The sequence below is a fragment of the Sus scrofa genome, chromosome 11 (assembly GCF_054392235.1).
Source record: "Sus scrofa isolate SSC_HxYL_T2T_F1_AM1 chromosome 11, Sscrofa_HxYL_maternal_Yorkshire_Landrace_v2.0, whole genome shotgun sequence".
Taxonomy (NCBI): domain Eukaryota; kingdom Metazoa; phylum Chordata; class Mammalia; order Artiodactyla; family Suidae; genus Sus; species Sus scrofa.
Genome location: NC_139393.1, coordinates 50,791,805 through 50,806,118, shown reverse-complemented (window position 1 = coordinate 50,806,118; position 14,314 = coordinate 50,791,805). Strand labels below are relative to the sequence as shown.

General features: G+C 32.9%; 1 protein-coding gene across 8 annotated transcripts in view; it reads left to right on the top strand.

The window, feature by feature from the left end:
* DACH1 (dachshund family transcription factor 1) overlaps positions 1-14,314 on the top strand; it is a 427,098-nt gene that overhangs the window by 389,240 nt on the left and 23,544 nt on the right. For 7 of the 8 annotated variants that reach the window (XM_084981926.1, XM_001924267.7, XM_084981921.1 and 4 more), the window contains 2 exons: positions 3,049-3,192; positions 3,712-3,780. In XM_084981926.1, the coding sequence (XP_084838052.1) occupies positions 3,049-3,192; positions 3,712-3,780 (213 nt within the window). Of the gene's footprint in view, positions 1-3,048; positions 3,193-3,711; positions 6,372-14,314 lie in introns of those variants that run through there. The other variant, XM_084981919.1, reaches the window with a different exon arrangement.

Here is a 14,314-nt window from a genome sequence, read left to right as displayed (position 1 = left end):
TATTGCTTATGGTGTTTAATGCATTCATAATTTTAAGATAAGAAGGAGCTCTGATAAGATGACAGCCATGAAGAAAATTTTTGTATTCATTCACAATTGCCCTTTGAAAAACTTGAGTTAAAGTCATAAAGCTAAAATAGAAAATACTGATTATTCAAGCGAAGCAGATTTAGTGAGATATTTATCAACTGAAATGGAAGGCTGATGAATATCTGAACAAATGACCAAAGTTGAGTGTTTGTATAATTTTCTTTCTGAATGCCTCATTTTCATCCAACAAGGTCAAGTACACATCAGAGTAGAAACTGATAGGAATTTTTAGTGAGTAAAATAATGATATTATCAATCTACGAATTGCTTCTTTTTACACACTTTACAGTGCATGTATAGAAAAATTTGAAGGTCATTCATATTTTTAATGTTTATTTTATGTATGAGATTGAAGAGTATTTTCTTTACAACCAACTTCCTCTTCGTCTCAACTCAAAGATTCTTCTCAGGATTCTAGAAGGGGGAGCTCTGTTTCTCTCATTGAATAAGTATGAGATATAAACACTCCACATTTTCTCATTTTATATGTTTGACATGGTCATTTAAAAAAAAGTTTCTGTTTTGCTTTCAAAACTGGAAGGAGTTAGGTTTTTCATTACTTACTATGAAGCAAAAGCTAGTGGGTACCTGGGAAGAGGCTGGTTTGGGAAGCTTTCACTCCAGGTATGTAGCACACTTGTAAATTATGTGATTTCGCATAGATTTAGGTACTGGAGTAATCAAAACAAGATAGACAGTGAAAAAGGGAATAATGAGTATGGTCAAAGAGTTCATTCTGTGGTGCTGTTTTCCATGAGATAGCCCTGTCTTGATTTTATTCTCATCTAGAGAAGTCTTTTTTCCCACAAGACTTATTATTATTATTATTATTATTATTATTATTATTATTATTATTATTATTATTATTTTGTCTTTTTAGGGCTATACCCATGGCATATGGAGGTTCCCAGGAGGCTAGGGGTCAAATGTAGCTGTAGCTACTGGCATACACCACATCTATAGCAACAATAGATCTGAGCTGCCTCTGATACCTACACCACAGCTCATGGCAATGCCGGATCCTTAACACACTGAGTGAGGCTGGGGATTGAACCTGCATCCTCATGGATACTAGTCAGATTCGTTTCCACTGAGCCTTGACGGGAACTCCTTTTTCCATAGAACTTAAAAGCAGACACTTGAATTTCTAACATAACCTTTTGGTTACTCAAGAGATTCTCAGAATTTTGTTGGTTTCCATCTATTGAAGGATTTTTATTCTTTTAGTCACTAGAGGTAGAGGGCAATACATTTTACAGGTCACATCATGAACCTCACATTTTAATTAATTGTTAAAAATAAATTATAGGTAATAACAATCAATAATTATCTATTATGAAAGTGTCTGTCGAAGCAGTGTATTACCCCGAAGAGAGAACATGGTGATCCCATTTGGTTCAATCTCATTGAAGGAACCATGAGCAGTCAATGGCAAGGCCCTGGGTATTGAACTTTTAGTGCTGTAGGAGTGAACAATCCAAATAAATAATTCAGAAATCACTGTTTCTTTTCAAAAAGACTGATATGCAACTGTCTTTGGAAAGGGAAATTATAGGCAAGTAATTTTGCTAAGCATATTATTTTCACACTTAAATAAAGAAAATTAGCATTTATTTGAAACCAGGTTTTGTTTATCTACTAAATGTAAATTTTGATTAAAAAAATAGTTTCTGTTACTATCTAATACCAGCAACAGTAAACTCAACAAGTTAATTGTTTGCCATCTTAACAATGTTAATAATTATAAAAACAGGATTTTGGGAAATTAGAAATTGAAACTAAAATTCTTACATGAACCATTACCTGATTTTATATTTTAGCTAAATGCTGTGCTACATAAAAATGTTTTTCTTTTATCTGTAGTAAGAAATTTAGCAGTAAATTTGGAATGATTACTTCTTCTGACTAATGTTACCAGGAGGTTTTTCTCACACTGATTCTGTTACATTCACACTTACAATATTTATCAACTATTCAAAAAGAAATTATCTCAAAGAAAATATTTGTATGCTTTCCATATGCTGATTGTTTACTTTATAGTGTAAAAGTTAAAACAGTGATTAATTATTTTATGTATGAGAGTACAATTAACATATATTTCATGAAGGACATTTGTTGTTATTTATTGATACATATTGTATACAAACATTTAAATTCCCAGTAGGAGAAAATTGCATCACAATTAACTTTTTGTATCATAATCTACTTTTTTTATATAAGTAGGAGTGAGGTTTTATACTCCATTAGATTTCTGCAGAGTAAAAGTATAACTTTCTTAATATAGGTTATAGTGCCTATACATTTGCTATGAAGAAATTATTAACATCTCTAAGCAAATCACAATAGCTTTATCCAAAAAATTCTGCTTATATATGTTAACAATAATTAAGAGTATTTAGCTCCTCATATGCATTAAATTTATTTCATTTTCTAAAATTTCAAGAAATAATTATTAAAAAATTTGCTGTTGTCACATTTTTGTAAAGCATTTTGTGAAGCATGTTTGTAAAAGGGGAAACGTATTACCCAAAACTGATGCTTCATAAAGAGATAGGAATCATGCTTGTAAAAGTTTACACTATTCAAAACTGCTTTGCATTAATCTGATTTAAGGGCAGAAACTAAGCCAAGAAATTTAATCAGGCTTTCTTTAATGGTGAATATAAATATTTATTAAAATTAGTTTTTCATTAAATGTGTCTCTATGTATGACAATTAAAGGCATTCTTGTAGTAGTTCAAGGCTAAATAACCATTGGCCTCCTTGAACATTTCACTGAGATTTATTTTAGGCAAAAGTGAGTTTGTCGTTTTGATTTTTTTAGACTTCTGCATATATGTGTGCAGTCCAGTGGGGCGGGGGGGGGGGGAGATTATTGGGAGAAAAATAGATCATTTGTAGAAATTTGAACATTGCAAAAATTTTTAAAAATAATAATGTACAAACACTCTTTTCTAGCCATAGTTCAAAAAAGGCTAAAGAAGGAGAAGAAGGCAAAGAGAAAATTGCAGGAAGCACTTGAATTTGAGACAAAACGGCGTGAGCAAGCTGAACAAACACTAAAACAGGCAGCTTCAACAGATAGTCTCAGGGTCTTAAATGGTAAGAGGGGGCATCTTTATGCATGGTTAAGTAATTTTCATTTTGAATACTCAAAAGACACATTTTTGTGTTTGTGGTTTTGAATATTTCTATAGCTTGTGGTTCATTAAACTCTGCTTGTAGTTGAAAGCCCGGTAGGAAGAATAGTCACATGTGTTGGATGAAATGCTTTATTTCATAGGTGCTTCCACAGTTTTATTTCTGTATCTGAGCCCTGACATTGCTTTTCTATTTAACCAAATCTGTCTGTATCAAAACATAATAAAATATTAATCTGAGAACTTCCCAAACCCCATCCCATTTTCATGAACAATTTTGCATTATTTATCCATTCAAATCTTTTGATAATTCTCATGGTTATCATCTTTGTTCAACCTTTAAAAGATGACAAAGATTGATGTAATTTTAATTCAGCACCAAAGTAACAGGTTGCTTTAAAAAAACAAAAAAAAAGAAAGAAAAAAAGGACAATAGGAATCAAACGAAATGTGTGTCACTCTTACCTTTCTGTGCTTTTAGACTCTCTGACCCCAGAGATAGAAGCTGACCGCAGTGGCGGCAGAACAGATGCTGAAAGGACAATACAAGGTAGGAATTTGCAAAAGGCTATAAATCTAGATCTTGCTCTATGAGTTTTTCCTCTGCTTTAGCCTGCTATTCAAGCATGTAGCCTACCATCTGGGCCACATCAAAACAAGTTCAAACAAGGTCAAGTTCATCTTGCTTGTTTATATGAGTGAATTCATTTTGTGCTGATAGATTTTCTTTAAATTAACAGGTCATTTCTGTTTATACAATGCAATTAAAAAGGAATAATTAAATTTTAAACAATGTATGATTTAATCTTGGACACAGTAAATGTGTTTTATTGAATGCTTGAATCTTGATCTAATATGCAAGGGGTTTATAAGTTCTATTCTATATCAATAAAATCTTGAGTTAATCAACTAGGTAGTTTTTAAACTTTGAAATTTTCTTCTTTTTGTTTCTGTGAAGGCAAGGCACATGCAAAACTGACCAGTTGAAAGTGAACAATAAATAATATTGTTTAGTCCTATGCGGATTTTCTGAATGCTCTGTGCGCCATTATATAAATTTTAATAACACAAATCTGCTAAGCAAAACCATATATAGAATACTAAAGGGAGTTTGATTAAACACTCAGAAGAGCAAAATGTGTGTATTGCCAGGACCACGCTATCAGGAAAGAAGAAATCTGAAGGCAGATTTTATAGTCTTAACGTCTATTCCAGACAATAAACTAAATCTAACAACATGAATACTAAACAGTAAAAAGAGCATTAAGTGACGATGATTCTTCAAAGAGAAGCCTAAAATGATTAACTGCTATAATCCCCCCAATTGCTTTTATTTTGCGTTTTAAGCTCAATCATTTTGGGGATATTGTTTGACATTAATCATGTTACTTAATCAGTTCCAAAAGTATCATTCTTGGTTTAGTGTAAAGGAAATATCATTTTGTAAAGTATTATATAAGCAATAAATAAAAATCAGAAACTTGAAACACTCCTGGAGAATGTTTTGCTTATATCTTGTACTTGAGACGATGATAACTATTTTTTAAGTCCTAAGGCTTCAACCATGTTATTATGAGACATCTTCTTGGATATAATACAATTGTAGATGCACCAAAGACTTCATTTTTAGAGCATTAAGGATCTCAGCAAGATTATATATGTGTGTGTATATTATTATTCAAATCAAAAGATTCCTGTTGAATCTCTTCAGAATTACACACACATGCTAGCAAATTACTAATAACAAAGCCAGTCCTCTTTATCAGGAAAATAACCTCAATAAAGTCAATGTGAATAATCATCCCTGTTTGTGTGTTTGGGGATGACTCGAGCACTAAATTAGCTAATGTCCAAAGTGGTCTAAGAAAGCACGTAAGTCTCTCAGTAGATGGTGATATATAAATTATCTGATATCCACAGAATTCTCAAGGTTGTCAGAAATCAAGCTAAGCAAAATCATAGACACTATATCTCTTCATATAAATAGGAGATTTAAGAAGTGATTAGGCAATGATTAAAGATTTTTGCATAGTTGCCAAAACATGTATTTCATGAATTTGCTATTAGCAGTGTTTTGGTCATTAATAAGGTATAGTTATTTTTTTAATTTGAATAAAACCTCACATATATTCAAATATGTTGCATATGGACTAGGCCTTTCTCTATAAGTTGAAATTTTGACAACTCTCAATTTCTATTATGATTTTACGTACTCTGAAATAAATTTTTTAATAATAGACTGCTTTCTTTTTGTTATCCAGAACGTTATCAGTTGTATAACATGGAAAGTCCACTCGAGTAACTTTATAACTAAGGAAGTGAAACATCTGAACAACATTTTTACATAGTAATTTAAAACAAACATAAATTATGGAGTTATTTATTACTATGAACCATTTATTCACTTCATTCACTCAGCTTGTCAGTTGAAAAGATGTATTCCTCGTGTCTAGTGTAAATAATTGGTAATATTCTACTTTCTGTATACTTGTATTCAATGATTTTCTTATACTGTTCAATGCACAGTTTTCTGTAAAACATTTACATAATATTAATGATTTTAATTAGATATATGTTTTTTCTCAAATGTAATCTGAAAAAACAATGTAGATGAATCTGCTTCTATGTGTTAATTGCTAAAAGTTATTTCTGTAGCCCTTGAACCACCGAAGACTTTTAAAATACCAAAACAAGTGATCATCTTTTGCTACTCTGACCTCACTAAATAAGCTCTTTTAGCCTTTTGAAATGTTTTTAACCCTAGAAACTAAATTTATAAATCTGAAAGCTAACAAAAATAACAAAATTCACAGTGAAGACAAGAAATCAAAGAAAAAGGACTGTATTTGGTAAATTCTGAGTCTAAGCACAAGAATGAGAAAGGCAAAGAAGAAAGTACCAGAAGTCATTGCTAATTGGTGAAATGGCCTATGTCAGGTGTTTTGGGAGCTGTGAGCAAGTACTGCTTCACAATTCAGGAATGGCACAAACACAGCCTCTTCCTCCCTTTCCTTTTTTTCAGGCATTATGATAGTCTTTGCATTCTTTTTTTGCATTCTTTCTTGTTCTCAATCTAAACATAATTGAAATTATTCTCTATTCCAAAATAAACTCAACTAAGAAAGAAAAAAGAAACTCACATTTCTTTATACTTGTCATGTATTTATTATTTTTAACACTTTAGGGAATAAATAAATACCATGCTTGGCCAAGAATTAGTCACTTAGTAGCTAGTTGCTTAAATACTGCTAAATTACCCCCAAATAAATGTTGCCTCATTGGTATTTGGTGCCACCTTTTTTGCAAAACTATAGAGGTGGGGAAGTGGAAACCAGAACACAGTTTAGACAATACTTCCTTTTTTTTTTTTTTTCCGGTCTTGGTCTTTCTCTCTTTTTAGGGCCACACCCATGGCATATGGAGGTTTCCAGGCTGGGGGTCCAATTGGAACTGTAGCCGCCAGCCTACACCAGGGGCACAGTTATGTGGGATCCAACCTGTGTCTGTGACCTACACCACAGCTCACGGCAACAATTAGCCAGGCCAGGGATCAAACCTGAGTCCTCATGGATGCCAGTCAGCTTCATTAACTGCTGAGCCACAACAGGAACTCCTAGAAAATATTTCTGAGCAAAGAGGCCCTAAATAATTTAATTACTTATTTGCATATGTAAGGTAAATTAGTCTACACTATACAGGAATAAAGTTTTCATGCTGATTTTTTCATAATTAATGCAAAATTCATGAGTCTGGGAGTTCCCTGGCAGACTAGCATTTAAAGATCCGGAGTTGTCACTGCTGTGGTGCAGGTTCAGTCTCTGTCCAGGATTCAGTCCCTATCCTGAGAACTTCTGCATGCCACAGATGTGGCCAAAAAAATTTCATGAGTTCGGGAGTTCCCCTTGTGGCACAGTAGCAACAAATTCAACTAGTATCTATGAGGAAGCAGGTTTGATCCCCGGCCTTGCTCAGTGGGTTGGGGATCCGGTGATGCCATGAGCTGTAGTGTAGGTTGCAGGCACGACTTGGAATCTGTATTGCTGTGGCTGTGTTGTAGGCTGGCAGCTGTACCACCAATTTGACCCTCTAGCCTGGGAACTTCCATGTGCCAGAGGTGTGGCCCTAACAACCAAAAAAAAAAAAAAAAAAAAAAAATCTCGAGTCCCAATGGAGACATTATGACTATAGAATAAGCATAGAAATTTAAAAAACAACATTTTTTCAGCAGTTACATTGTGTGGTGATTAACTCTTTCATGACTTGAGACCTTCAAATTGATAGGTCATGATTTTTGTTGGAGTTTCAAAATTTTATCTTACTTTAAAGCTTTTTGTAAGATATTTTAAGTATATATGCAGTAGAAAGATTTCATATGAATACTTATTAAACAGCTATTTGGACAAGTTAATAAGTATCCTCCAAAATCTAAGCCTGCTCCCCCCACATACAAATTCATATCCACATAGTGTATGCACCCAAACTGTAACATTACAGGATTCTTTGCCTGAATTCTAGTCTCTCCACATAGGTAATAGTCCACTTAAGTGGTTTATTTAACTTATATATTTTAACAGTTAAAAAAAGTATCTCTCTGGGAGTTCTTGCTGTGGCTCAGCGGAAATGAATCCGACTAGCATCCATGAGGATGTGGGTTCAATCCCTGGCCTTACTCAGTGGGTTGAGGATTGAGCATTGCTGTGAGCTTTGGTGTAGATTCAACTACTTGGATCCTTCATTGCTGTGGCTGTGACATAGGCCAGCAGCTGTATGTCCAATTCAACCCTTAGCCTGTGAACTTCCATACTCTGTGGGTGCGGCCCTATAAAAGCAAAAAAAAAGAAGGAAGGAAAGAAAGAAAGAAAGAAAGAAAGAAAGAAAGGAAGGAAGGAAGGAAGGAAGAAAGGAAGGAAGGAAGAAAGAAAGAAAGGTATCTCTCCAGCCAATTCAGACACCTTTAAAGAGCGCCAAATAATATACAGTTTGTATTTGGTTGTCTCACAAGGACCTCAGGTCTGGTGCATAAAACCTAAAGGATCTTTACTCCCTCCCTCCTGCAAATCTGTCTTCTCCCATGTGCCTTGCTTAGAGTAACCTCGTCTGTCCAATCCAGTATCCTCCTTAATATATAGTAGTGAGATGAAGCTTGCTTGACATTTCCCACCCTTGCCTTCTATGTATAATCAACAACTATTGTCCCTCACTCTCTGTTCTTCTGTCATACTGGATTTTTTTTTTTTCTTTTTTCGGAAAGCCTCACATCTTTTTCCATCTACCAGTAACATTTTCCTCTTTTTCCTGCCTTCACTCACCCATCCTTTTAGTCTCATCTTAGAAGTCACATCCTTCAGGAAGACTTCCCAAACTACACACCCACCCCTGCAGCACCTCCCTGCCCCGTGGGTTTAGTTACTCCTTTTAAAACTTCTTAACCATACCCTTCTCTTCTCCACAATAACAGCTGTGCATTGGTAGCTCTTTTTTTCAATGTCTTCTTCTTCCTCTACCCAGATGGTAGCTACGCAGAGCATGAACCACACCTTTTTGTTCACTATTGTGCTCTTAGTGACCATATGCTTGACACTTATAAACTAATGTGTCAAATGTTTGTGCTACATTCATGGCGCCCAAATGTTTGCCACGTTGTTGTGCTTGCTCTATATTCCCTGAAGGACTGTACTGATGAATTAGGATCTGTATTAGAGCTTGTGGATGGATGTCAAGGATTTCTATAATTTTTCTGACATTTCTCAGTCTTTGGTTGGAGAGACTGATGGAAAGAAACAAAGGATAATAGGATTCTCCCTAGGAAAGTCAGAATTACAAATTCTGGTAGACTTAACCTTTATTTCTGATAGCTAAATTAACAGCATGCATTTATTCTTTTTGTGTGCATTTCTAATGTTACTTTCTTCTTTCAAATTTGACCTAAGATTTGGATTCTCTAAATGGTCACTTACATCTATTTAAAATTTATACTTAACATACCGTAATCACATTTCTTACATCACACTTTCTTCTTTTGTTTAGTAAACATTAACCTCATGATTCTTTCCTGATTTGTTTTCTATAATATCAAATGGTATAATCTCTGTATACTGTTTAGACATGAACTATAACATGGGAGAATCCTGAATTAGTGTTCTAGCTATGTCTTTTATAAATTTTCAAAAAATCTGGAAAGTTCACTTGCGAAATAGCAGCTTTTTTGCTTTTTCCTTCTTAGGAAAAATCTGTCCTCTTAGACCAAAAAGTAATTGTGGAAATCAGTGGGAATGTGGACCACAGTACTTCTGACATCTTAGAATATCTGCAAGTTACGCTTGCAAAATCTTGACTCCACTTGAAAGTACAACTCTTTTATTTACATCCAATGTCCATAATCAAAACTGTTTGGGTTTTTATTCTGTTTTTGACTGATCTAAGATCATAGAAAACCAAATGTTCTTCCAATAAAAGGGCATAAAAGACTTGCTTTCATATTAACAAACATTTTTTTCTGCAATTTAATAATATCTTCTTTCTGTTTCCTAGATATTTGAAGGTACAAGCTAAATTTAAAAATTATTTATTTATTCAACAAATGTTTGTCAAACATTGATGAAATGCCAAGCACACTTATATGATATTACTGCCTTGGCACTGAGAAAGGGTTTTAAAGATAAATTAAATCTTTTCATTTTGCAAGAGAGGAAACAAAGACTTAGCATTTACACCAAAAGTTATTTGTTAGCATTTACACCAAAAGTTATTTGGTGTTGGGAATATAACTTGTTAGCATTTACACCAAAAGTTATTTGGCGTTGGGAATATAACTTGTTAGCATTTACACCAAAAGTTATTTGGCGTTGGGAATATAAGTTAGTCTGATTGTTTTTCACATCCATTATTTTTTCCTGATTGTTCTTAGATTGGGATGGATTGTTAAAGTATTGTTCTTTAAAAATATGCTATTATGATTAGTTGTTTAGTAATTTACAGATTCAAAACATTGGAATACATGTCGTGCTTCTGAGTGAAATTTGTATCTTTCATCAAACTTTTTCTATTGGGTCAAATGTTCCAGAACACACTGAGTTCTAGCACACATTTTCTTTCGTTTAGACTTGCTGATATTATGTAGTAAGTGTAGTATTTGCTTACTAAGATAGTGAGGTGGATTAGGAGTTCATAATTATTGAGCCTTCCCCATATATTCTAATTTAAAGGTGAGATAATGAACACTCAGAATGACGGATTTAACATTCTTACATTTGCACTATGAGCTGGTGGAGTTGCTGACCTTTCAATTCAGATTTATGACCCCAAAGTCTTTGTTCTTTCCTCCACGCCTTGCTGTAGGGATTTACGGGTCTCTCTTCTATGGTAACTGCTTGCAACCCCATCACTTATTGTAGATAGTTAGCACATTGCCTGTTAATGACTTCAAAAGTTCAAAACAGTCTACAGACTGCTATTAGGGAATGATATGCAATTGGAAAAATATTTCTTTTCCAGCTACTTTTAAATCAGTCATTTATGCCTATACCATGTTTATAGACACTTCCAGATATGGGGTGGGGGGAGAAATCTCATTCTAAACTATGAAAGTAAACTGGCAATAAAAGAAATTAAGAGATTAATCATATTTGGATAAAAGTCTTATCTCTATGCCTACAACTTAACATGCGGTGAACTTTAGAATCAGACACACAGCGAATTTCCATTTAATGTAAGCCAATTGGAAAGCTGTTTTTATTTCTTCTACAGTATGTGTTTGAACAGAGCCTCTACAGTATCTCCAGACTTTTCTATACTGTAAAGGCCCTAAGTTGAACCTTACTTAAACTTACCACTTTAAAGATCAAAGTGGAAGTATTATTTAAATTTGATTTCACATAATTATCTTATGCATATTTCTATTTCTTACCCTTAAAAGAGACCCATAAGTTTATTGTAGATAGGGGGTTCTCTAGATGTGTCTAAAGACTCTACCAATTAAGATATTCTAAGAGGAAGGTCTAGATTCAAATCTCTGCTCCGCTGATTTTTTTTTTTTCCTGTAGCAATTGCTTGACCTCAGAGTATTTCTGTGAGAATTAAATAAAATAATCCATGTAAAGCACTTAGCATATATTGGGCAATAGTATACACACAGTTAAGTCTTAGCTGCTAATATTAAATTTTATTATTATGAGTTAACATATTTATAGTGCCTAGCAACTGGTAAACACTGAAGCTATTATTACTTTAATATGTAATTTACTTTTCTTTTTTCTGAAAATTGGTCTTTATTTATAGCATAATGTTGATTTAGTCCCATAGCAAAGTGTTTGCAGAAATTTACAAGAAATTTTTTGTTACCAGAACTGAATTTTCTATATGTATAAGATGGTCTTTATTTAGTTTAAGGGGAGAGGTTTTCATTTCAAAAAGGGGGAGTTTTGCTTAAAACTGATTTTGTGTGGCTGCCGGCTGCCTGCAGTGTATACTGACTATTGTTTATTCACTTAGAAAAATATGTAATCACCGTAGGGATTGCCTCAAACTATTTTTCTTGATCTTAAAAAATAAATATTAGGATTATATTACTATGAACAAAATAAAACAATAATAAATTTACTTCCAGTCCCTTGGCACTGGTTTCTGGTGTTTGGCAGCATTTCAATGTAGCTAATCAATTTAAATAGCATTGATTAAGTTGAACAAAAAATGATATTGATTGCAGGCAGTAACCAATAAATAGGCTAATGTTCCATAGTTATCATAGGTCATTGTTAACTACCCATTTAACTAGACAATTGGAGTTATCATTATTAAGTAGAAAGTCTCAGAGATATTCATGTTTTAATATTTTATAAAATTTTAATGTTTTGTTATAATTTTAGTATAAGCCTTTGCTATTCTTTTAAGACATATAAAATGTCTTGTTCTTGAATGTAGGTAGATATGCTTAAACCCCAAATGCTGAAGTTCTCTTATAGGTTTTATTGAAAATGTCTTAAGTAATTTAAAGTAATTATACATGAAATCAGATATAGTGAGCAGTTAAGTATGAAGTTACTCAAAACAGTATTAAATTGTTATACTTACATGCAAATTATTTTCAATGTATTATTTCCATGGAATTAATTTTCCAAACTCTTGGTTCTTATGAAAGAAAATCAGAATTGTTACTGTTATATGTTTATGTTGAGTTGTGAGATAAAATGAGGTTTTATGATGTAATTTTAATTCTTATTCCATTGCCCAAAAGTAGCAGAGTAAAGTAAGGCCAAATGATTGGGCTTAGTTTGTAGCATATTTGACATCATTTTTCCTAATAAAAAGTAATACCATAAGTGATAGGTACTATGGGAGGTCAGGGGATATGGGGACCATCAGAAATAATGAATTGGAATTGGAGGTTTAGAAAGAGGAAATGAATATTGTCCAACTAAATTTCTTTTAAGGGCTGAAACAGAGCAGTTATTAATGGAAAATGTAATAATGTTTTTTTAGCATGGATAAAATTGATAATTGAATTAAATTGGCTTGTTCATGAATGTGTTTTTAGCTTGGCTTGAGTAGTGTCTGAAGACCATAATCAAAGAATAGTGATAAATGGAAATTGGGACAGATATTAGCAGGGGGCCCTAAAGATCAATGCTAGATTCATTTTGATTTAACATCATAATTAGTGATATGGAAGAGTGGTTAAACAGTATGTCAATGAAAGTCACAAATAATCTTAATTTAGAAGCTATACAACTCTGTGGACTGTGTAAATATGCAAAAGAAATTTAGAGAAATTAGAAATTTCACAATGAATGAAATGAGATTATCTTTGTAAGCAAGAACATTTAATTTTGAGATCTGTTTTTAGAAAACATTAAAGAACTCAACAAATATCAGTGAGAATGTGTCCACTTGTAACTTTTCATACCATATTAACAGTGGCTGGCTGCAGGAACACAAAAGTGTCAGAGAATAAGGGGAAAAATAGCGTCTGTTATTTTCATTATATATGTATATTTATCAATGATAATTTTAATTATTATGACTAACTAGACAGCTTAGAAGTTGGTTTTTCATTATGGTCAATATCTTCATTTTTAATTTTTTAGACCTTTATTATCACCTTCAGATTTAAGGAAAATTTATTTAAAATTAGTTTTGCTTTGAGTCTTTTTCACCTTTATTATCAAGGAAAATTTTGGATGGCCATGGTATCTGGTTAACTTGTTCACCTAGAGTAGAAAATGTATGTAATAGCTACCAAAGCTGAAGAAGGTTTTCATTTAATAGTACAATGTTGTAGTTCATATTCACAAAACCTGCTTTCTCTTTTTGTATTAATCCTTAGAAAGTAAAAGTAGCCTGGCCATCTCAGAGAATCCTTAATAAATATTCAGAAGAGCATCTTTAAGTTAGAGCATAAGTAGAAGTTTTATTTTCTGAGAAATGTTATTAATGTATTCAGAGTTACAGAAGTGACCTGGGAATATTTAAATTACAGAAAAATAACTCTCATGTTTTAAGTCTATTCACTTTTAGGAACAAAAATTTAAAAAATTTTAAAATCAGAACACAAACACATGATGGAAAATATGTGATCAATTTATATATCATGTATATGTCTAGACATTTGAGATATATAACATCCTTTGCTGTATCTTCAAAAAAATGAAACATCATCATTTAGACTATAAATGTAAAAGTGCTTATGGTGCATTATTCTACCTCCCATGGTTAGGGACAGAATGCAGACATGCCACAATAATGTTTTTTATTTCTACTGTTCGAACCATATTAATGAGAACATCATTTTGGAGAACTAATTATTTCTATTTGTCTTGTGTCACACTTTCTAATTCCCCTATATTAGCACAGCCAAAGCAAATTAATTGCTTTTCCAGCAGTTGAACCTTGTCCAAGAATGAGCTCACATTCCCTTCCAGTTTCCCCGTTTCTGGGAGTGCATTGTGTCAGAAATTTCTCTTGATACTTAACATAGTCTAGAGAATATCTTTACAGATTTCTGTGCGCTCACTGGATGAAATTTATAAGTTTAAGTGACCCGCCAGGAAAGATAAAGTTCTTAGCTGCAAGATTATACATCAAAACAG